The sequence below is a fragment of the Mastigoproctus giganteus genome, chromosome 5 (assembly GCF_048544385.1).
Source record: "Mastigoproctus giganteus isolate SK-2022 chromosome 5, ASM4854438v1, whole genome shotgun sequence".
Taxonomy (NCBI): Eukaryota; Metazoa; Arthropoda; class Arachnida; order Uropygi; family Thelyphonidae; genus Mastigoproctus; species Mastigoproctus giganteus.
In genome coordinates, this window is record NC_143579.1 from 197885480 (window position 1) to 197910301 (window position 24822).

A 24822-nucleotide genomic window follows, 5' to 3' on the forward strand; every position below is an offset into this window, starting at 1 on the left:
AACGGAGGGGTGAAATGGGAGCGTGTTTTTTTTTTTTTTTTTTTTTGGCTGATGCTGCATAAGCCTCTGCTAATGCTAATATTGTAAATTTGGCAACTGTTGAGCTGCTTATCTCATCTCTTTCTGAACTTTGACAATGGAACAAACATTTTCTTTGATGTTTTGACTGGTCTAAAATCAAACACAGTGTTTGCTCTATTGTCACTATCATCCAACTTAATATTATAAAATACTAATCACCTTATATAACTGATTTTCAACATATACTTTGAAATTGCATTATCATTGGAAATTTTTTTGGAAAAAAATAAAATGAAATAAAGTAAAAATATGCTAAAGAATACCTGAATGTTTTGAAAGTCAAATGCTAATATATGCAACTGCTAATGATTTTAAATAATAAAAAAAAAAAAAAAAAAAAAAAAAAGAAACCTCATTGCATTTGCAATAAAATTACTGCAACCTACATCGGAACTACTGTAATCAATTAAGGTTGCATGTTAAAAGCAAGTGATTTATGTTTTGCAAAGCTCTCAAATGTCCTCCATTGTCATTACATTAACTAAGTTGCTATATTGCCAAGAGTTAGCACAGTGTGCCACCTGCACAGTCTAACACACTTGGCTCCTCCGTAGCCAGGTGGACAGGAGCAGCAGTGTGTAGCACATGCTTCTTGATTAGACCAGGGTTCGAGCCCGTGGTCACCAAATACGGAGGATGCGGAAAGGTCAGGGAATGACCACCGCATATTCCCGGAGCAATATGGCCTTAGTTGCTAATGCTCCTAAAAACCAAATAACAAACAAACAGTCTTAACACATGGAAATATTTTGTGGGATTTTCTGTTATTAATACCAATCACCTTTTAAACATTTCAAATGACTTATTTCAACATTATTATGCTTTGAAATAAATTATATTGAAAAGAAAAGATACCATAGAAAAGACAAACTATAGAAATATGATGAAGAATATTTACTTCCGGGAAAAAATGTTTTATCTCTAAAGCTATTAAAAATATATAGAGAACATTTAAACCAAGAAATAAATACAGCGAATTAATACTACTGACAGGGTAATAGGTAAAACAAGGTGCCATTTTCTCTGGTGAACCCACCCATCCTCAATTTCAAAACAAAATAAAAATTATAAACATAAAATGAAATAAAGAAAAGACCAAAGCAATATCCAACTCCGGAGGAGTAAACATATGGGTCTTTGCCCAACTAGACACATATACATGCATATACCACCAAATAATAAGCATTACTTAAATAACATAAAATTCTACAAAACAAAAGCAACTATTTTTTTCAAAAGGACGCCAATGCTTTTGTGATTTCCAAAAAAAAAGGTCATATTTCAATCACTGATCACTCTCATAGGCATCATGGATGTTCTGATACACTGACACAGAGAGAAATGAAGAAATTGGTCCTTGAGGTTGTCACGTTGTTGTTGTTATTTGGGTTTTAGGAGCACTGGCAACTAAGGCCATATTGCTCCGGGGATATGCGATGGTCATTCCCTGACCTTTCCGCATCCTCCGTATTTGGTGGTCACGGACTTGAACCCCAGTCTAATCAAGAAGCGTGTGTTACACACTGCTGCTCCTGCCCACCTGGCTACGGAGGCGCCTGGGGTTGTCACAGACATTCTCTGAGATATGCCAGACAAGCTGTGCTTGCTACCCGGGAGTCTAAAATGCTGATGGAATTGATATTCGGGTGACACTAGTCAAGTGGACGCAATTTCGGCGAAGTCTGGAGGTTTTGTGACAGCCAAATCCTCTGCTTGCACCTTCACGATGGTGGAATGTTAGTAATCCTGGGTATAACCCCCATGCACAAGCATACTGCTTGCACCTTCACGATGGTGGAATGTTAGTAATCCTGGGTATAACCCCCATGCACAAGCATACTGTGGGTGACCACCTAGGTGTTTACCAACGTAAGCAGGGGGTCAAGGTATGGCACCCACAACACATGGAGGAATGCTGCCCCTCTGTATTACCAGGCAATACTAGGTGTTAGATGACTCTCATCAACGGTGCAATACCACTAATTTGCTTATTGGAGGCTTGAAGCCCATGTTTAGTCTCCAGAGCTAAGTTCTGTTCAACCCTTTCTCATCTCTTCCATCATGCAGTACAACTGATGACTTTTGAGGTTATGATGGACATCATGGCAAGATCCAATCTTCCTTACCTTTCAAGGGTACAGCTTTAAAACGGTGTTTGCAGGCCAGATGCTAGTTAGTATACTGGACCGAACCTACTGGTAACTTTTCAGGAGGATTCCGGATCAGCTAGTGTATAATCTTGCTATATCTACCCTGCAAGATAGTGACTGGAGGGAGTCTGAGTAGTGTTTGTGTGTGTGGGGGGGGGAGTTTGTCGAGGCCACATTATGTCAAGGATCTGGGTATATTCTTACCATGTGTATGAAGTAATGAAATTACTTCATACAGCATGTCCCTCCCACTTTTTCTTACTATTGAATACACCATGACTTGTCAAACTAAAACAGTAAGCTTATCTGCGAAAAGATCTAAACCTCCCAAACACTTCCTAGTTCATTTCACAAATATACGTGGTCTCAATTCTAATCTCAATGATGTCCATTTCCACTTGCAATCTGCCAAACCCAATGTACTTATTCTGACAGAATCTCAGTTATCGGTTGATTCAACTACTGGTCATCTCAGTTGCCCAAATTATTCGCTGTACGATTCCTTTTGCCTCAAAAGTGGTACTTGTGCATATGTCCATTCCAATATTCCGTCAGAGACTTAATAATTTGGAATCTCCTCTTTTCGATCTTCTCTGGCTTAAAATCTCTCTACCGCGTTCTGTCAAATTTATCTGTTGTCTCTACCATTCTCCCAACTACACCAATCACTTGGAGCTCTTGGACTTCCTCTCTTTACAACTTTACTTTCTCCAGTCCAACTTTCCTAACAGTGAAATAATTTTCCTAGGTGATTTTAATGTTCACAACTCCAGCTGGCTTCTGTTTTCTAATCACGCCGCCCCAGCTGGTCGAGATTCTGAGGCTTTTGCAATTACTAATGACCTTGCACAGATTGTTCATTACCTACAAGAATACCAGAAAATCCTACCCATACAGCCAACATGCTTGATCCCTTTCTCACCAACAACCCTTCTAAGTACACGATCGAAGTAAGTTGTCCTTTAGGAACCTCAGATCACAACTTGGTGATTTTCTCTTCCCCAATGGAGTCTATCTCATGGCTATTCCCAAGCTCGTGTTGTTTGGCATTAGAAGAATGCAAAATGGGATGACCTGCGAGACTTCTTTTCTTCTTTTCCTTGGTCGGATTACTGTTTCAAAACTTCTGATGTTAACGTTTGCTCAGATCATGTCAGCGAAATTATTCTTGTAAAAATGGAATCCTTTATTTCACGCTCCAATTTAAAATCTCGTCCTTTATCTAAACCTTGGTTTTCCAATAAATGTGCTAAGGCTGTTCAAGGAAGAACGTTGCATATCGTAATTGGCTTGTTTCCAATTCTACAGTTTCATTTTCTGCCTACACCAAAGCTCGCAACAATTGTAAAACAGTTATTAATCAGGCCAAACTAGATTTTGAACAGGCTAAAAGTAGAAAACTTGCTACTTTCCCTAATGGTAGCCGAGCATTCTGGTCTCTTGCCAAAGCTATTGGCCGCAACTTTTGCCCATCTCTGCTCCCACCTCTAACAAAACTAGATGGTTCTGTTGTCACTTCAGCCACGGATAAAGCTGACCTGCTAGCATTCCATTTTTCTTCCAACTCGCATATTAATGATCTTGGTAAAATACCTCCCACCATTCCCAACACGCTCCATTCAATGCCTCCTGTGGTCCTCCGTCAAAAGGATGTCAGAAGGATTCTGACGAATCTTGATGCTAAGTAAGCTCCAGGTCCTGATGGTATTTCTCCACTTGTTCTCAAAACCTGTGCTCCTGAAATTACTCCTGTTCTTTGCTACCTTTTTTCACTTTCTTATTCCAAAGGTGTTTTTCCTTCTGCTTGGAATTTGCTCATATCCAGCCAATTCCTAAAAAGGATGACAAGTTCCTCCCATCCAATTATCATCCCATTGCAATTACAGCAATACCCCGCATAGCACTGATAATTGGTACTGAAACTCTAACGTGTTATGTGATACCATGCTGATTGAGGTATAATTATAATGGGTTTTAAATGAATGAGTACCAGAGAAACAGTCTATAAACAAATTATAATAACTCTATAAACAATTTGCGCCTGATAGCCAATTAAAAGGATTTTAAATAAAAAATACTGCAAAAATTTTATTAATGAAAAGGTAACATCATGAGAGACGAGAAAAAAGCTTTAATGTTTATTTGGGTATTTCAAAAATGAAGTTTGGTGAAGTCATCTCTTCTTTTTCTCAGTATACAAGTCTTTGTAGCATCGAATCCCATCTTATAAAATTTACCATATCTGGATGCTATATCCAACATTTGGATCTCCATTCATAATTGCCTCGCAGACAATGTCAAGCCCCGAAAAATTTCTTCAATTCTTCTGGTGCCATTTCGGTATTATTCACTTCAGAATTGTTTTCCTCTTCTTCATATGCAATTTTCTTATCAATTTCAAGGAGAGTTGTTTTTTTTTTTTTTTTTTTTAAGGAGCATTAGCAACTAAGGCCATATTGTTCCGGGGATATGCGGTGGTCATTCCCTGAACTTTCCGCACCCTCCGTATTTGGTGGTGACAGGCTTGAACCCCAGTCTAATCAAGAAGCATGTGCTATGCACTGTTGCTCCTTCCCACCTGGCTACGGAGGCGCCTAAGGAGAGTTGCTTTTTTTTGGTAGTTGTCAGCGCATAGGCTTCTGTGGCCATAATGTACCTCCCAAGGTTTTTGCAGTACATCGATCCAAGCCCGAGGCGGGAATCGAACCCACGACCTTTGGGTTGCCAGGCAGGCACTTTACCCACCCGGTTAGCCTGGTCGGCTAAGGAGAGTTGCATCATCTAAGTATTTGCATGTGAGTCAATGCAGTCATGTACATTGCCAGTGTCCAAAGTTTCGAATCCCAAGTCTTTTCCGATCTTCACAATGTCTTCAGCAATTGTCTGAACTTGCGATTCAAAATCAATGAAATCATTTTCCAAATGGGGCAAAACATGCTGCCAAACATAATGCATGTTGTTGGCAATGATTTTTAACCAAGACGCAGATATATTTTCGATCGTATTTAGAGGGGTAAAAAATAAATTGTAAAATGAAAAGTTTGAAAAGCTATCATGCTGTCTCGTCAGGATGGAATTAAGAAAAGTGGACACTGTTGCCACTGACTGCCTGTGGGGACTACTGTCATATGTGCAGCATATATGAGACAATACAGTTAGCATTGTCATATGTGCAGTTGTATGTCATATGTATAGTTGTCATATGTGCAGCATATATGAGACAATACAGATCACGTGTCTAGGCTACTGAATGAGTTTTAATATGTACAGTAAATTTTCAACTTAAATTTAACCGAAAACCGTGTTATAGTGAAACCCATGCTGTTTGAAGCCGTGCTAAGCGAGGTATTGCTGTACTTCTACTCTTTCTAAAGTAATGGAGAAATCAATTAACCGCCAACTCTTAAACTACCTAGAAGCCTTCAGTCTGATCAACGATCGCCAATATGGATTCCGTCAGTGTCGATCCACTGGTGATATTCTAGCTTGTGTTACCCATTTATGGACAAATTCAATGGAAAAGTTCAGTGAAACACAAGCAGTTGCTTTTGACATCCCAAAGGCTTTCGATCATGTTTGGCATAAAGGTCTTCTAAACAAGCTTCCATCTTATGGTTTGGCAACTGGTTTTTAGTAATTGGTTATCCAGTTTTCTCTCTGATCGCTCACTGAGGGTGATGGTAGATGGCTCTCTGTCTTCTAACTTCTCCACTAATGCTGGTGTCCCCCAAGGTTCAGTTCTTCACCCACTCTTTTCCTTTTGTATATGAATGACCTTCCATTGACTGGAAATCCTATCCATAGTTTTGATGATGATAGCACATTGCATTCCAATTTCCATTTTGAGAAACCTTGCCCTGCTCAATCAGCTTCAACTTCTCGAATATCCGCTACCAATTCCTTAAATGCCAATCTCCAGATAATTCTCCAGTGGGGCCAAGACAACTTAGTTGATTTCAATCCTTCTAAAACTCAGTCTTGTCTTATATCTCGCAAAAAGGATTCTTCTGCTCCTATGCTTATCTTTGGTGACACTCCGATTTCTAGGCAAAATGATCTTTCTCTTTTGGGGATTACTCTGACTTCTAATCTCTCTCTCATGGCACAAGCACATTACAAATATTGCTTATTCTGCATCTAAAAAACTTGGTTTTCTCTTTTGCTCTCGGTGTTACTTTTCTTCCAAACAGCTGTTCACTCTGTACAAATTGCAAATCTGCCCTACCATGGAATATTGTTCCCACATCTGGGGTGGTGCCTCCAAGACCTCTCTCAGGCTTTTAGATTCTATTCAAAAGAGGGCAGTTAGGTTAATTAATGACTCATCTTTAACAGAATCTCCCCACTCGCTGTCTCATAGATGTACTGTTTCTGCTGCATGCCTTTTCTACAGATACTTCCATGGGCACTGTTCTTCTGAATTGGCTTCTATAATTCCCACTCTCTTCCAAAACAGTCCGAACATTTGCCGCCACCAGCCAATATCCATTTACTGTCCAACCTCAAACTCACAGAACCAACTTTTCTTCTTCCTTGTTTATTCTTTCCACTGCTGTTTTCTGGAACAACCTTCCTTCATACGTATTTCCTGAAAATTACAGTCTACAGAAGTTCCAAGTCTAATGTCAACAAATATCTTCTTTCGTCTTCTCAACCTCCAACCCAAGCACGATACTAAGTACTATAGCTTCTAATACTTCTCGTGTTTGGGGTTTTCATAAAAAAAACCAACTAAATGCAAAATATGCTACGATATAAAATAAATAAGCTCTATAAAATAAATAAGCAAATGTAATATACAAAATGAAAATTAAGGTGCTGACACTCATTATGGACACAAAATGTACAATGGAATACTGGGTGGAGTACATATCAGACAAGTCTTTCATATACTTCAGGACACTCTGCCCGAGTAAGTATGACCCTAATTTTATACTGTGACATGCCAAACAAGAGAGTTAAGTTTCTATTATTGCAAAAAAAAGCCGGTTCAGTGCCAATCACAATAATATTTGAGCTTTTATGACAATAATTATTGTTTAAAGATATAAAATCTTTGTAAAACTATACTAACTACTAAATTTTGGAAAACACAGAAATCTCTCTATGATATTACTATGGTATCTACAGCAAATTAGGTGCTTTTGAAGCACCTAATTTGCTGTAAATACCATAGTAATATCATAGAAAGATTGAGGCACAATTGAGATTGAGCCTCAAAAGATTGAGAAACTCTTGAGACACAAACAGTTGCATTAATTCTGGTTGGCACATTCATGCATTTTATTAATATATCAAAAATTAACACTGCCATTAATATAATATCTGAATGGCATGTTGTATAGGTTATCTTTATCTAAACACAGGGTGTCCCTAAACCTTCCTCACAAAACTAAGATGTTACTGTGTGAATAAGGTACATAATACAGACCTGAAACCACTTCCAGGTGATAAGAGGATATCTTCAAATATTTATTCATCAACTGGAAAATGTGGACACTACAGTAGATGGCAACATAATCGCAAAAATAATCAAGCAGAATTTGGCCTTTTGTGCAATGACTGTCACAAAGTGTATGGAATTTCTTCTTTAGAAAAACTACAGTCATAGGCATTGAATATCTGGATTACAGAATTTCCTCATGCCCCATCTGCAGGATGACGATGATAGTGATTTGATTTTCCAACAAGACAAGAGTTCTGCCACATTAAAACAAAGAAGTTCATGCAAACCTGAGCAAAGTGCTCCTTGCAGTGTGAAATGATGGATTGGAATTGGATTGGAAGAGGATGACAGATTTTGTGCTCCCCACAATTGTCCAATCCAACTCCTTTATATTTTTACCCTGTGGAGATTATTGAAAGACTAGGTGTATGTTCCGCCTATGCCAGAGACCATTATGGAACTTAACACATTTGTGAAGCAATCAACCACATTGATAGGGATAGCTTGGGAAGAAAATAGAACTGGATTATAGGTGACATCTGCAAAGTAACTAAAAGTGTCCACATCAAAGATTGATGATTAAAACTAATGTATAACATTTTAGTTTTGTAATGGAGGTTTGTAGACACACTGTAATTGAAATGAATGTGACTATTAATAATAAATGACTTCTAAACTTTATTCAGGTGATCTCTTTCTTTCAAGTATTCTTTCTTTCAAGTATTTAGTTAATACTACTATTTCAATAACAAATTCTTTAATTTTATAAAATAAAAAAATACCTTGTGCAGTGGCAAAACCAAGAAAGCTCCACCTCCAGCAGCTTCAATAACAATAGCTAAAAACTTTGGATTAACAGCACAAAAATTTGAATCCCAAGAACTTTTTGTTATTCTGATGTTGTCGTAGCAATGCTCCCGTCTTAGAGGCTGAGCAAAAACATGACGAAATTTGCTGTTCCTCACAATACGAAAGGACATCTGAAACAAAATTTGATGCACTTAAATTTATTTTGATATAAACAGTAATCTATGTAGCATAGCACACAGAACTGAAGGGGGGGGGGAAAGAGGTGACACAAACTAAATTCTCTGTTGATGTCTTCCTGGATATTATCATGGAAGGTGAAAACATGTATCATCAGAATTTGTTTTCCAATAAAAAAAATAACGAAATGAGTTTAAAGTTGGATAGCATCTTGGATCATATTACTATATTACTGGACTTATAAGAATTATAAATCAAAGGATAAAATCAAGTGCATGTGCCCTCCACGATGATGTAACTCAACTGATGATTATACAGGTAAAAGCAGCCTACCCTCAGGATGCATGGCTGATCACATGATAATCATATAAAGCTGCAAGGAAGATTCATTTCAAGCGTACACTTCCACAGAGAAGTTTGTTTTATTTAGAATGTACAGCATAGTTTGCACAGTTCTAAAATTTCTTTAAAATTGACTTGGGAGTTTGATTACAGATTGATGCTAACTGGAAATGTGCCATGCATTTCAAAACTGAAGTAACTCAAGGGATACCTGTAATGTGGAGTCTTTCAAAAAAAAAAAAAAAAGCAACTTTTTAAGTACACACAGTAGACCTGAAAACACATTAGGCAGAAATGAAAATTGATTAGCCTGCATAGTAATAAAGAAAGTATTGTACAGTTTACAGGAAGGTGTCTATTATTAGTGTTTCATCAAGCCCACAATGAACTGTGCAAATGCATTTAAATTTTTATAACAGAACAGGTTGGTAAAGAAATTTGAATTTATGTGTGATGTGAAAAGCAATTAAGGCAAGTAGTAAGAAGAACAGAGTATGTGCACAGTATAAATATGGTAAAAATTCATGGCACTTCTCAAAAAAATTTATTTAAAAAAAAAAAAAAAAAAGATATTACTCTGAAGTCATTTTGTTGGAGAGGGATTGAGTCTTTTTGGTTTGTTCCAAAAGTTGCAACTTTAGCACCATTTTCATGTTTACTGATTAACTGAAGTTTTCGTTCAACAGAAACATGCAACAAAAATGCAAATTAAAAAACTTCATTTTTTTAATTTGCACCCATCATATTAAATCATTAGACCATGGCTAATGAATAGTCTACTGTGAATTAATTAACTAAACTTTTTTTAAAGTGGAAATGGTGCCTCCCTTGCACTTTATTAAATAAATCTTAATTGCTGAAGATATGAGAATGTGGAAATGTATTCCCAAATTCACAAGGGGGGGGGGTCGAAAGGTTTGTTTGTTTGTTATTTGGTTTTTAGGAGCATTAGCAACTAAGACCATATTGCTCCGGGATATGCGGTGGTCATTCCCTGACCTTTCCGCATCCTCCGTATTTGGTGGTGACAGGCTCAAACCCCGGTCTAATCAAGAAGCGTGTGCTACGCACTGCTGCTCCTTCCCACCTGGCTATGGAGGCGGCAGGTCGAAAGGTGACACGAGTAATTACAGGTCTGTTAAATTAAACTTCTGTTCGGGGGGAAATAATGGAGTCACTGGTTAAAGAAGCATTGCAGGATCATCTAGACAAGCAGTTATAGTTCAGGCAGAGCATGGGTTTATTAAGGGGAAGTTTTGCCTGACCAATTTGATTGGATACTACAATCTAGTTACAAAGTAACTGGAGGCAAAAAATAATTTTAATATCATATACAGCAATACCCCGCATAGCACTGATAATTGGTACCGAAACTGTTCTGTGTTATGTGAAACTGTGCTGATTGAGGTATAATTATAATGAGTTTTAATTGAATGCGTATCAGAGAAACAGTCTAAACAAATTATAATAAATCTATAAACAATTTGCACTTGATAGCCAATTAAAAGGATTTGAAATAAAAAATATTGGAAAAATTTTATTAATGAAAAGGTAACATCATGAGAGATGAGAAAAAAGCTTTATTGTTTATTTAGGTATTTCAATAATGAAGTCTGGTGAAGTTGTCTCTTCTCAGCATACAAGCCTTTGTAGCATTGAATCCCATCTTGTAAAATTTGCTACCTTGGATGCTATGTTCAACATTTGGATCTCTACTCATAATTGCCTTGCAGGCCATGTCAACCTGCCGAAAAACTTTCTCCAATTCTTCTGTTGAAAATTCTTTTGATGCAACTTCAGTGTTATCCACTTCAGAATTTTCCTCTTCATCATATGCAGTTTGCTCATCAATTTCAATGCAGTCATTACATTGGCAGTGTCGAAAGTTTCGAACCCAAGTCTTTTCCAATCTTCACAGTGTCTTTGGCAATTGTCTGAGCTTGTGATTCAAAACCAGTGAAATCATTTGCCAAATGGGGCAAAACATTCTGCCAAATAGAACGCATGTTGTTGGTAGCGATTTCTAGACAAGATGCAGATATATTTTTGATCGCTTTCCTGATGTTATAATTTTTCCAAAATGTTTGTAAAGATGATGATCCCACTCCAGTTGCAGCTTCAGACAGACATTGTATTAGGTGGAAGGCCTGGTGCATTGTCTAAAAGCATCAAAATTTTGAACTCCATCCCTTCATCTTTGCAGTAACGTTTAACGGTTGGACAAAAATAATTTGTGAACCATTCTGTAAACAATTCTCTTGTAATCCATGCTTTCTTATTGGATTGCCAAATTATGGCCAATGTGCTTTTTATGCAGCCCTTTAGAGCTCTTGAGTTTTCTGCTCTGAACATGAGTAGAGGTTTCAATTTAAAATCCCCAGATGAGTTTCCACCCAACAAAAGTGTTAAATGATCTTTTGATGCTTTATATCCAGGTTGGACCTTTTCATTTTCAGCTAAAAAAGTTCGTGAGGGCATTTTCTTTCCAGAATAGTCCAGTTTCGTCGATGTTTAAAATTTGTTCATCCCTGTAGCTACCTTCTTCAATGATGTCTTTCAATTCACTGGGAAATCTTGCAGCAGAGACTTTGTTTGCACTTGCGCTTTCACCTGAGATACGAACATTGTGAAGCCCAACACAGTTTTTAAATCAGAAAAACTAACCTCAACTGGCTGTAAATATTTCTTTAGTCTCCTCCTCTTCATTTTCTTCTTTTTCTTTGCGTGTGTTATAAAGGCTCATGGCTTTCGCTTGAATGATGTTTTGGCTCAAAGGTATTCTCTTTTGATTACAATCTTCTATCCATATTAATAAGAGACGTTCCATATCAATATCAATTCACACTGATGCTTCATTCATTCCATTTTCCTGCATGATTTTAGCATATGATGCATCATCTTCATGGGACTAGATAATATCAAGTTTTTTTTTTCTAATGTAAGCCATTTACGTTTAGTAGCTCCACTGCTTTCATTACTTTTCCTTTTTTGCCTCATCGTTTCTCTTGATTTAAAGGAGTAAAAAATAAGTTGTGAAATGAAAAGTTTGAAAAGCTATCATCTTATCTCGTCAGGATGGAACACTGAACACTGTTGCACATTGCCGCTGACAGCCTGAGGAGAGCTATTGGCGTATGTGAGACAATAGAGTTGGCATCGCAGCATATATGTACATGTAACTAGGCTATGACAATGCAGCATATAATTATGTAGAGTATGTGTCTAGGCTATTACTGTAAATTTTAAACTTAAACTTAGTTATAAAGTTTATTGCTTCCTCTGGAAACTAATAAATTTATTATAAGTTAAAGATACAAAAATATAAACAAACAGAAGCTTTCGGGGTGATGGAACATTATAGTCAAAAAGCAATAAATTTTATGACTATTATGGAACCTGATACCAAAGGGCTTTTCACAGACTTAAACTTAATTGAAACCCATGCTGTTTGAAGAGTGCTAAGGGAGGAATTGCTGTACTTGGATTTTTAGGAAAACTTTTGATACTGCACATGGAAGATTACTGTACACGTTAGAGCAGTATGCATTAAGGGCAAGTTGCTGCTATGGATAAAGGGATGGTTGAGTGGGAGAAGACAGAGTGGTAATCAATGGACACTGCTCTTCATGGACTAATATTATTAGTGGTGTTCCCCAGGGGTCTGTGTTGAGCCTATTACTATTTTCTGTATTTATCAATGATAGTGATAAAGGTTAAAAAAAAAAAAAAAAAAAAAAAAAAGGTATATCAGGCTTAATATTCAATTTTGCAGACGATGCAAAGGTTGGTAGGGTTGTTAATGACAGTAGGCTACTGCAACAGGATCTGGAAAAGTTGAGCAGATAGGCTGAGAGGTGGCAACTGAAGTTTAACATTAACAAATGCAAAGTGCTGCATATGGACAACAGTAACCCCAGGGAAGTGTACCAACTGTGTGGTACTACACTCAGGGTAGTGGAGAATGAAAAAGACCTGTGGGTAATTGTGCAGTCAGATATGAAGTTTTCTGACCAGTGCAAAAAGGCTGCAAGAGTAGCTCATGGGGTCTTATCAATGATATATAGGAATTCTGCTAGCAGGGATAAGGAGGTGATTATTCCCTTGTATAAGGCAATGGTCAGGCCACACCATGAGTACTGCATACAGGTCTGGAGGCCTCACTTTAGGAAAGATGTAGAGCTGTTGGAACGATTACAGAGAAGGGCAACAAGATTAGTGAGTGGAACAAAGAGTTGCTGTTACCAGGGAAGGCTTAAATTCTGCAAATTGCAGTCTGGAGACAATGCACCTGCAAGGTGATCTGATTGGGGTGTATAACGCCTTGAATGGTTTGAGCAAGCTCAACGCTGATGAGATTCTTCCTCTTGCTCAGATTCTGCACCCGAGGGGGCATAAATTCAAATTGAGGAAAGACAGTTGTAGAACAGATGTGCAGAAATTTGCCTTTAGCCAGTGTGTGGTTGATTGATGGAACAAACTTCCATTGGTTGTTGCAGAAGTTGACAGCTTAAATAAATTCAAGGCTGAACTAGACAAATTCTTTTGGAATGAATGGATGGGTGAAATGGGAAGGGTTTTTTTTTTTTTTTTTTGGCTGATGTTGTATAAGCTAGCTTTCTTGCATCATGTGCCTCTACTAATGCTAATATACATACAAACAGTAAAGTACATATATAATGGTAAAGTTCCTTCCACATCTGTAAAAATGGCCAGGGAATCGACATAACAGATGAATTAACTGGCAAGGAGGAAGCTGAATCCTCCATGTCAGTGGTTAATAGGATTAGTATAGAGTTAGTTATGCAAACTGAAACAATATATAATACTCTTCAACATACACCCTAAACAAGGGATACTATTTTTAATGAATTCACAAATTTACAGAGATCGTTTAGTTACAATTTTTAGAATTGATTGAATTTGTAGTGCTTGCTCTATTAGGGCAAAAGAACAGCTGTGTTCTAAGATTTTCCAGTGATACTTCTTACTGGTAGTGAAATTATAAAGACCCACATCAAGTGACTATGCAAATTTCAGCATTTACCTGGGGAAAAGGGGAGAAATCTGTCAGCAATGTGCAGGTGGCTAGGGAGGAGACATAATTTTGCTTCAAAAGTTTATGATGTACAGAATGAATAACATGAGCAATTTATCATAATTATTATTAGTAGTAGTATCATAGCATTGTCGACATGATGCAATTATTATATGGCATCAGCCAAAAAAAAACCCCAACTTCATTTTGCCAACCCTTCCTTAAATTTATTACAAACCTCCACAATATCAGAAAGAAGTTTATTCCAACAACTGATTATTCTTTGGCCGAATGCAAGTTTCTACATCTATTCTGCAACATTCCTCTTCTAATTTAAATTTATGTCCCTTGTTTAATCTTAGAAAGGGTAAGGATGCCATCAGCATTTAATTTTACTTAACCCTTTTAAATCAGACAAACTAAAATCAATGATGCTATTAAAACATACGTCCTTAAAATGGAAGTGGGCAGGACATCTCGCCAGGAAACAAGAGGACTCGTAGGATAAACTGTTTGGCTTCCAAGAGAAGGAAAAAGAAAGAGGAAGACAAAACCAGGTAGAGAGATGAGTTAACATCCCTTATGGGCCAGTAGCCAAGTGGTCGGTAGTAGGAGTGCAGTAGCACACGCTCTTTGAGCAGACCGGGATTCAAGCCCCTGACTGCTAAATACGGTCGATCTGCCAAGCCGCACTGGACCAGCGTGGCAGATTATTGTCCATTTCCCTCAGCATGAATTGTTGAGAAGGCTTCCATCTTACAGTGGGTTGATAATGGCTGCAGTTTACCTTTTATGGGCCCCACATGGACAAGACTGGCATTGAACTGAGAAGAATGGAGAAAGTCAGGGGAAGCCTTTGCCTAGCAATGGAATGCTACGGGTTAACACGACAACAACCCTTTTAAAGACTTATATGCACTTCAATAAAATCATCACACAGAAGCCAAGTTTCCAAAGGCTGCAATTTACAGAACTCCAGTCTCTCCTGATAAGAATAACCTTTTGTGCAGCCAACTAATCTTGTTGCTCTTCTCTGTATCCTTTCCAGCAGATAGATCTGCTGGAAAGGGTGCAGCTTAAAAAGATGTACAGCACTGATAGAAACCCACAGGCTGCAATCAGAGAATTTTATGTTGGATAGTACAATCGCCCCTAGATCTTTTCATACTCAAATATCTTGAGTTTGGTACCAAGCAAATAGTATGGTATGTTTCTCTGGGATTACTGCTATCCATATGTAGTACTGTACTTTGTATTTATCACTGTTAAATCTCAATTTCCATTTTTCCAGTCCATATGCTGATCCTCTTGAAGTAGCTGTTTGTTTGTTATTTGGTTTTTAGGAGCATTAGCAACTAAGGCCATATTGCTCCGGGATATGCAGTGGTCATTCCCTGACCTTTCCGCATCCTCTGTATTTGGTGGTGACGGGCTCGAACCCCGGTCTAATCAAGAAGCGTGTGCTACGCACTGCTGCTCCTTCCCACCTGGCTACAGAGGCGCCACCTTGAAGTAGCACTCCAACTGTTGATTATTAACTACTGTGTCCACCTTTGTATCATCAGCAAATACAGACATTAAACTTGAAATACCTACACCAATAGCAATAATAAATATTAAAAACAATAAGGGGCCAAACACCAAAACCTGTGGAATGCTACAGATCACATTAATCCATGAAAAACAGTGACAATTTAATACATTCTTTGTCTTCTACTATTTAATCATCCCTTTATCCATAAACAGTAACTTGCATTTAATGCCACATTTTCCAATAAAAATATACAACAATCGCACATGTTGTAGAGCAACACAAATATGTTATTTCATGGACCCCATTGTGGGGGTCTGCAAAATGTTCAGAAGGGGATCAAGCAATATCAGCAAATACATTACGATACTTAGTTTAAAGTTTAACATAGATAGAGATTTTGTAGTTTATTACTCAGTATCGGTAAGGGTATCCAATCCACATGTTACAAGTTTTGCAGCTCCGCTGAACGAGAGGTTTTTTAGCCATATTTAGCCGCTTTATTGACCAATTGTTATATTAAACTATTTTCTATAAGTAAGCTTAGAGACCTAGTCAAGATCCTTGGTTTATTCTGAATTGAGACAGCGAGATTTTGGAAGTTAATTAATACTTAAGGTTCATAGATTTACCGTTCGTAACTTGCCGCCATTGTTATAAGATACAACATTATATCCCCAAATAGATAGCGTTAGCTTAGCTTATAGTATAGTATATAATATTGTTAATTAATCAGTAAAATCTATTAATCTTGTTAAACTTCATTGTCAATTAAATTGTACTTTTTAACTAAATACATATAACGACTTAGATTTTACAAACGTAACATAAATTAATTAATACATAACTTGATACGGAAGTTATATAAACGGTACTTGTAGATAATACCCGATACTGAAAAATATACAGATATATAGCGTTATAACTGTGTTGGGATACAAGTTTCGGGTTATAATTTTCTACTGAAATTGAAATTTTATTGAAATTAAATTGAAATCATGAGTCAGACCAGAGCAACAAAGCAAAAGACTCAAGCTAATGGGAGTGCTGTGGCTCAGGGGAGAACTGAGGGGGACAGTTGCCCTCTGAATCACAGCCTTTTAAAATGCACTGCTTGCATGATGTTTGTGGAACAATCGGGTACGGGACATGATATTGCCATGGGGGATGTCTTTGTGTGTGTGCGATGCAAGGAGCGTAACGAAATCAGGCAACAACTCAGCGTTGTTATGGGCCTATATGAGAACTTGAAGGACAGGGTGGATGCCCTCGCAGGATCTAAATTGAGGGGCCCATCAGGCTCTTAGCTGCCCACATCAACGCCAGATCTTGCACTTCAACCCCATGCAACACAGCTGCAACCCCCAAGGCAGAATGCACTGGTCCCACAGGAACTAGTAGTTGTTGGTGACTCTATTGTCAGTGAAATAGGGAACATGGTATGTAAAAAGGATAGGTCGAACAGGACCATGGTATGTCTGCCAGGGGCAAAGGTTGATGACGTTGTAGAGGGGGTATCATCTTTTAAGGGCACAAAAGGTGATATTGTTGTACACTTTGGCACTAATGATATTAAGAGTAGGAGACCGCCGGAATTATTTAACAAGTACACTGTTGAAAAAAAGCTGTGAATTACGGCTGAATTTGGAAGTGTCTGCAATTCTGCCCAGACATGATAGGGGGAGTATGTGATGAGAGCCTTGTCGATCAATTTGGCCCTGGAAAGATTGTGCAAGGCTCAAGGGGCAGAATTTTTTTCAGCCTGGTCTGTACTTGTTAACAGGAGAGAATGCCTCTACAGGGATGGGATACACCCAGAAAGGGTGCAAGAATATTTGCTGATGCTATCGAGGCAGTGTTAGGTGGGTCGGAAAACTGCTAGCTTGGGTGGGGGATACAAGGACTAATAGATTAACAGTAGCCACTGGCAGAGGTGAAAGTGATTCTTGCACTGCTTCTATTGGAATGAACAGCAGCTTGGGAAACAAGATGCAGGGACTGCTGGGAGTCATTGCGATACAAGTAAACACATGGGTTTTGTTAGGATAGCTAAGAATAGGAACAGGTGCATGTATACTTGTGTGTACACCAATGCTAGGAATTTTGGTAAATAAATTTGATGAATTTGAGGTATTACTCAAAACAACAAAGGCAGATATTGTTGGGATATCAGAGACGTGATGTGACACAGATATAAGGAATGCAGAACTGGAATTTGGGGAGTACAGTGTGTACAGAAAGGATAGACAGGATAGGAAGGGAGGAGGGGTTATACTATTAGTTAAGAAACACATGAAATCCAAGAAAGTGAAACCAGTCGACATCGCTGGACAGTGCAGTGTCGAGTCAGTTTGGTGTGACATAAGCATTGGGAGATCAAAATTGAGAGTAGGAGTGTGTTATAGGCCTAATGACTGTCATGACTATAATAAGAAACTGTACAAGGAAATAGAGTGGACAAGTAAATCAGAGAGTCTTATAACGGGGGATTTTAATTTCCCAGATATTGACTGGAATTTGTGGGTTGGTCACTCACACACTAGCAAGGCTTTTGTGGATTTATTGGATGATTATTTTCTACATCAGCATGTTCGGGAGGCAACTAGAGGGAGTAATACTCTTGATTTGATTATCAGTAGTGATGCTTCATGCATTAAGAATCTGCAGATAAAGGTACGACTAGGTGGCAGTGATCACAGTGTGCTGAAGTGGGATTTACTCAAAGCCGTAACTACCATCAGGATTAAAGGGAAGGGTTTTTGCTTTCGTAAAGGAGACTACAATGGTCTGAGACAGTATTTAAATTCTATACGGAAGGAACCAACTGATGATGTTACCAACAACAAATTCAAAATGGGAAGCATTCAAAGAATTTATCTTGAAAGCTACAAGGCTTTACATAACAACTAACAAATATTGTTCAAGGTTTAGGCCTAAATGGATGTCAGATGAACTAATGAGACATGTGGCAGAGAAGAAAAATGCATGGCATACATATAAATTAATGGGTGACATGAAAGCCTATGATAAATATAATCTGGTCTGTAACCAAGTCACAAAGGAGATTAGACAGGCAAAGGCAGATTATGAGTAATCCTTGGCAAAGGATGCAAAGAAAAACAGAAGAGAGTTCTTTATCTATATAAACTCTAGAAGGAAAGGGTTTAATCAGATTGGTATACTGGATATTGATGGTTCAAATGTTGATGATCCTGCTCAGGTGGCTAACAAACTAAACAAGTATTTTGCATCTACATTCACACATGAGGAGTTATTCAGGAAGGGGAATGCCATAGATGAAGTAAACACTGGCAGTGAGCTAGATGATCTTGTAATAATTGAGAGTAAAGTGGAGGAGAAATTGTTGAAGATAAATACAAGAAAGGCACCTGGGGTGGATGGGATCAGTCCAGTTATATTAAAGGAGGCAGCAAAGGAAGTAAGCAATCCATTAGCCATAATTATGAGAGCTTCCTTGGACTCAGGACAGGTACCCACAGACTGGAGATGTGCAAATGTAACTCTAATTCACAACGGGAGATAGAAGGGTGACACAAGGAATTATTGACCTGTGAGGTTAACTTCTGTTCCAGGAAAACTGAGGCACTGCAGGATCATCTAGACAAGACTTCAGTTATATCTCGGACACATCATGGTTTTGTTAAGGGAAAGTCTTGCCTGACCAACTTGATTGGATACTATGATGCAGTCACAAAAGAACTGGATGCAGGGAATAACTTTGATATTATATATTTGGATCCTAGTAGTAGTAGTGGTATGTGATGCAAGAAAGCAAGTGTATGAGCTTATGCAGTATCAGCCAAAAAAAAAAAAAATAACACCATTCCCTCCAAATGCCTGTCCAGTTCATCCTTAAATTTATTCAACCTATCAACTTCCACAACGACAGATGGAAGTTTGTTCCAGCAATTAACCACCCGCTGGCTAAAGGCAAATTTCCACACATCTATTCAACATCTGTCTTTTCTTAATTTTAATTTATGCCCCCTTAGGTTCTTAATCTGAACAAGTGGAAGGATCCCACCAGAATTCAGCGTGCTCAACCCATTCAAGGCCTTATACACCTCAATCAGATCACCGCGCAGGTGCCTAGTCTCCAGCCACTGCAATTTGCAGAACTAAAGCCTCTCTTGGTAAGAGGATCCCTTCATTACCCTCACCAATCTTGTTGCCCTTCTCTGTACACGCTCAAGTAAATCTACATCCTTCCTAAAATGAAGCCTCCAGACCTGTACGCAGTACTCAAGGCATGGCCTAACCATTACCTTATACAGAGGGACAATCACCTCCTTCTCCCTGCTAGCAAAATTCCTATATATCATTGACAAAACCCCATGACCTGCCCTGGCAGCCTGTCTGCATTGCTCAGAAAACTTCATATCTGACTGCACAATTACTCCCAGGTCCTTTTCATTTTCTACCACCTTAAGCGTATAGTTGGTACGTTTCTCTGGGGTTACTTCTACCCATGTGCAGTACTTTGCATTTGCCAAGGTTAAACTTCAGTTGCCACTTCTTAGCCCATCTGCCCAAATTATCTAGATCCTGTTGCAGTAGCACACTGCCATTACTGTCATTAACAACCCTGCCAACCTTTGTATCATCTGCAAACTTCGACATTAAGCCTGATATACCTTCATCAATATCATTTATAAATATACAAAACAACAGTGTACCCAACACCGAACCCTGTGTGACTCCACTAATAACATTAGTCCACGAAAAGCAGCACCCATTGATTACCACCGTCTGTCTTCTCCCGCTTAACCATCCTTTTATCCATTGCAGCAACTTACCCTTAATACCATTCTGCTCCAATTTGTACAATAGTCTTCCATGCGCAACAGTGTCAAAAGTTTTCCTGAAATCCAAATATATGATATCAAAATTATTTTTTGCATCCAGTTCCTTTGTAACCACATCATAATATCCTATCAAATTTGTCAGACAAGACTCTCCCTTAACAAACCCATGCTGTGTCTGAATTATTGCTGCAGTCTTGTCTAGATGATCCTGCAATGCATCTGTAACCAGTGACCCCATTATTTTACCCGGAACAGAAGTTAAACTAACTGGTCTGTAATTACTCGTGTCACCCTTCGATCCCCCTTTGTGAATTGGGGATACATTTGCACATCTCCAGTCCGTGGGAACCTCCCCCGAGTCCAAGGATGCTCTCATAAATATGGCTAAGGGTTTGCTTAGTTGCTTTGCCGCCTCCTTTAATATAACTGGATAGATCCCATCCACCCCAGGTGCTTTTCTTATGTTTAACTTCAACAATTTCTCCTCCACGTTGCTTTCAGTTATTACAAAATCATTAAGTATCTTGCTACAATTTGATAACCTTCTGCCATTTTCAAACCTTAATAATTCCTCATGTGTGAATGTAGATGCAAAATACTCATTCAGTTTGTTTGCTATCTGAGCAGGATCATCAACACTCGAACCATTTATGTCAGTGGACCAATCAGATTCATCCCCTTCCTTTTAGAATTTATATAAGTAAAGAAATGCTTGCTGTTTTTCTTAGCATCTTTTGCCAAGGATTTCTCGTAATCTGCCTTTGCCTGCCTAACCTCCTTTGTGACCTGATTACAGAATAGCTTATATCTACCATAGGCTTCTGAGTCGCTTGAAAATTTATATGCATCCCATGCATTTTTCTTCTCTGTTACGAGTCTCATTAGTTCATTAGATAACCATTTAGGCCTAAACCTTGAACAATATTTCTTAATAGGTATGAAACTTTTAGTAGCATCGACGATTAATTCCTTGAATGCTTCCCACTTAGAATTTACCGTTGGTAACATCGTCAGTTGATCCCACTGTACAGAATTTAAAAACTGTCGGAGACCACTGTACTCACCTTTACAGAAGCAAAAATCCTTTCCTTTACCCCTGATGGTAATTAAATCTTTAACTAAATCCCACATCAGTACATTGTGATCACTGCTGATAACCAGATCAAGAGTATTACTTTCTCTGGTTGCCTCTCGAACATGCTGCTGCAGAAAACAATCATCCAATAAATCTACAAAAGTCTGACTGGTGTGTGAGTGACAAACCCACAAGTTCCAGTCAATATCTGGGAAGTTAAAATCCCCCATTATAAGACATTCTGATTTACTAGCCCACTCTTTTTCTCTGTACAATTGTTCATTGTACTCATTCGAGCCTATAACACACTCCTACTCTTATTTTTGCTTTTGCAGTGCTTATGTCACACCAAACTGACTCAAAAGTGCACTCTTCATCTATATCAACTGGATGCACTTCTTTTGATTTTGTTTTTCTTAATTAACAGCAAACACCTCCTCCCTTTCTATCCTGTCTGTACACATTGTACTATCCCAAATTCCAGTTCAGCATTCCTTATATCTGTGTGACACCACGTCTCTGCTATCTCAACAATATCCGCCTTTGATGTCTTGACCAACACTTCAAATTCATAAATTTATTTACTATACTTCTAGCATTGGTATACATGCTCCTATTCCTATTCCTAGTTACCACCCTAACACATCCCATATACCCACCTATTTCAGGATGATTGCCATCCGTCCCTGAAACCCCCAACACCCCCGCTCCAGGTCGCTACTTATTCTAATAGAAGTGCAAGAATCACCTTCACCTCTGCCTACGGCTACTGTTAAACTATTAGTCCTTGTATCCCCCCAGGCTATCAGTTTTCCGACCCACCTAACACTGCCTCGATAGCATCAGCAAATATTCTTGCACCCTTTCTATTAAGTGTATCCCATCCCTATAGAAGCAGTCTCTCCTGTTAACAAGTACAGTCCAGGTTGAAAAAAATTCTACCCCTTGAGCCTTGCACATTCTTTCCAGGGCCGAATTGATTGACAAGGCTCTCATCATATAGTCTCTCCTATCGTGTCTGGGCAGAATTGCAGACACTTTCAAATTCAACCCTAATTCTCGGCTTTTGTTCAACAGTGACCTGTACTTGTTAAGTAATTCTGCTGGTCTCCTACTCCTAATATCATTAGTGCCAACGTGTACAACTATATCATCTTTTGTGCCCTTAAAAGATGATATCCGCTCTACAACGTCATCAACCTTTGCCCCTGGCAGACATACCCTGGTCCTGTTCCACCTATCCTTTTTACAAAGCATGTTTCCCTGACAATAGAGTCACCAACAACTACTAGTTCCTGTGGGACCAGCGCATTCTGCCTTGGGGGTTGCCGCTGTGTTGCGTGATGATCAAGCGCAAGCTCTGGCATTGATGTGGGCAGCTGAGAGCCTGATGGTCCCCTCAATTTAGATCTTTTGAGGGCATCTACCCTGTCCTTCAAACTCTCATATAGGCCCATAACAATGCTGAGTTGTCACTTGATTTCCTTACACTCCTTACATCATGCACACACAAAGACATCCCCCATGGCAATATCATGTTCCGTTCCAGAGAGTTCGGCAAGCATTTCACAAATCGCACGTTTTTTTAGGCTCTGATGCGTTGGAGAATCGCCCTCCCCCCTCAGTTCTCCCCCGAGTCACAGCACTCCTGCCACTTTGTGCCCGTTGCTTTGCTGCTCTAGTTTGGGGCATGATAATTTAAATTAATAAAATCAATAAATTAAATTAATTAAATGTCAATACTACGCTATCTAATAAGCTATCCTAGAAAGGCTTTTGATACTGTTGCACAAGGAAGACTACTACACAAATTGGAGCAGTGTGGCATTGGAGGCAAATTGCTGCTATGGATAAAGCAATAGTTGAGGGGGGGGGAAAGACAGAGTGGTAATCAATGGACACTGCTCATCATGGACTAATGTTATTAGTGGAGTCCGTCATGGTTCAGTGTTGGGTCCACTGTTGTTTTCTGTATTTATAAATGATACTGATAATGGTATATCAAGCTTAATGTCCAAGTTTGCATATGATACAAAGGCTGGCAGGGTTGTTAATGACACTACTGACAGTATACTGCTGAAACAAGATCTGGAAAGGTTGAGCAGAGGGGCTGAGAGGTGGCAAATGAAGTTTAACATTGACAAATGTAAAGTACTACACATGGGGAAACAGCAACCCCAAAGCAACATATCAACTCTGCGGTACTACACTGACAGTGGTAGAGAATGAAAAGGACCTGGGGGTAATTGTGCAGGCAGATATGAAGTCTTCTGAGCAGTGCAGACGGGCTGTAAAAGTAGCTCATGGTGCCTTGTCAATGATAGGCCTGACGTAGCCGAGTGGTCAGGAGCGAGGTGCGTAGCACGCGTTCCTTGAGTGGACCGGGGTTCAAGCCCGTGACTACTAAATACGATAAATATTTGTATTGACGATTTATTGTAAACTCTACTGACTGGGTTGTCGTGCCGGAGTATAAACAGAATTATTATTATTATTATTATATACAGGAATTTTTCTAGCAGGGATAAGGAGGTGATTATTCCCTTGTATAAGGCAATGGTCAGACCACACCTTGAGTACTGTATACAGGTTTGGAGGCATCATTTTAAGAAGGATGCAGAGGTGTTGGAACGAGTACAGAGAAGGGCAACAAGATTTGTGAATTTAACAACGGGTTGCTCTTACGAAGAAAGGCTTAAGTTTTGCAAATTACAGTGTCCGGAGACCAGACACTGGCGAGGTGATCTGTAAAGCCTTGAATGGTTTGAGCATGCTCAATGCTGATGGGATCCTTCCTTTTGCTCAGAATAATCGCCTGAGAGGGCATAAATTCAAATTGAGGAAAGACAGATGTAGGATAGATGTGCGGAAATTTGCCTTAGCCAGCGGGTGGTTGGTTGGTGGAACAGACTTCCATCCCTTGTGGTGGAGGTTGATAGCCTAAATAAGTTTAAGGCTCAGCTGGACAGGTATTTTGAACGAACAGAGGGATGAAGTGGAAGTGGTTTTTTTTTTTTTTGGCTGATGCTGCATAAGCTTGCTTTCTTGCATCATATGCCTCTACTAATGCTAATATGTGTTTATATATATATATATAAATAATCAAGACATCATGTCTTGATTATATCACTCAATCAAGATATCCTGTCAGAACTGCAGACAACTTCAGTACTGAACTATGTCGACTCATACAGAAACAGATGGTTACAGTATGTAGAGAGAATGGAGAACGGACTTTATCCGAAAGAGATACTAAACTACAAATCCCAAGGAAGGAGAGACAGAGGCAGACTCCTGCAAAGATGGATATATATATATAGGCTTTACTGAAATCTAAGTTTTGAACAGC

The 24822-nt window shown here is 38.8% G+C and overlaps 1 protein-coding gene across 1 annotated transcript in view; it reads right to left on the reverse strand.

Annotated features, from left to right (window-relative positions):
* Positions 1 to 24822, reverse strand: part of LOC150085985 (coronin-1C-like) — a 239686-nt gene that overhangs the window by 194677 nt on the left and 20187 nt on the right. Inside the window, exon 2 of the mRNA XM_090374319.1 lies at positions 8460 to 8657. Coding sequence (XP_090230445.1) covers positions 8460 to 8657 — 198 coding nt within the window. The remainder of the gene's footprint in view (positions 1 to 8459; positions 8658 to 24822) is intronic.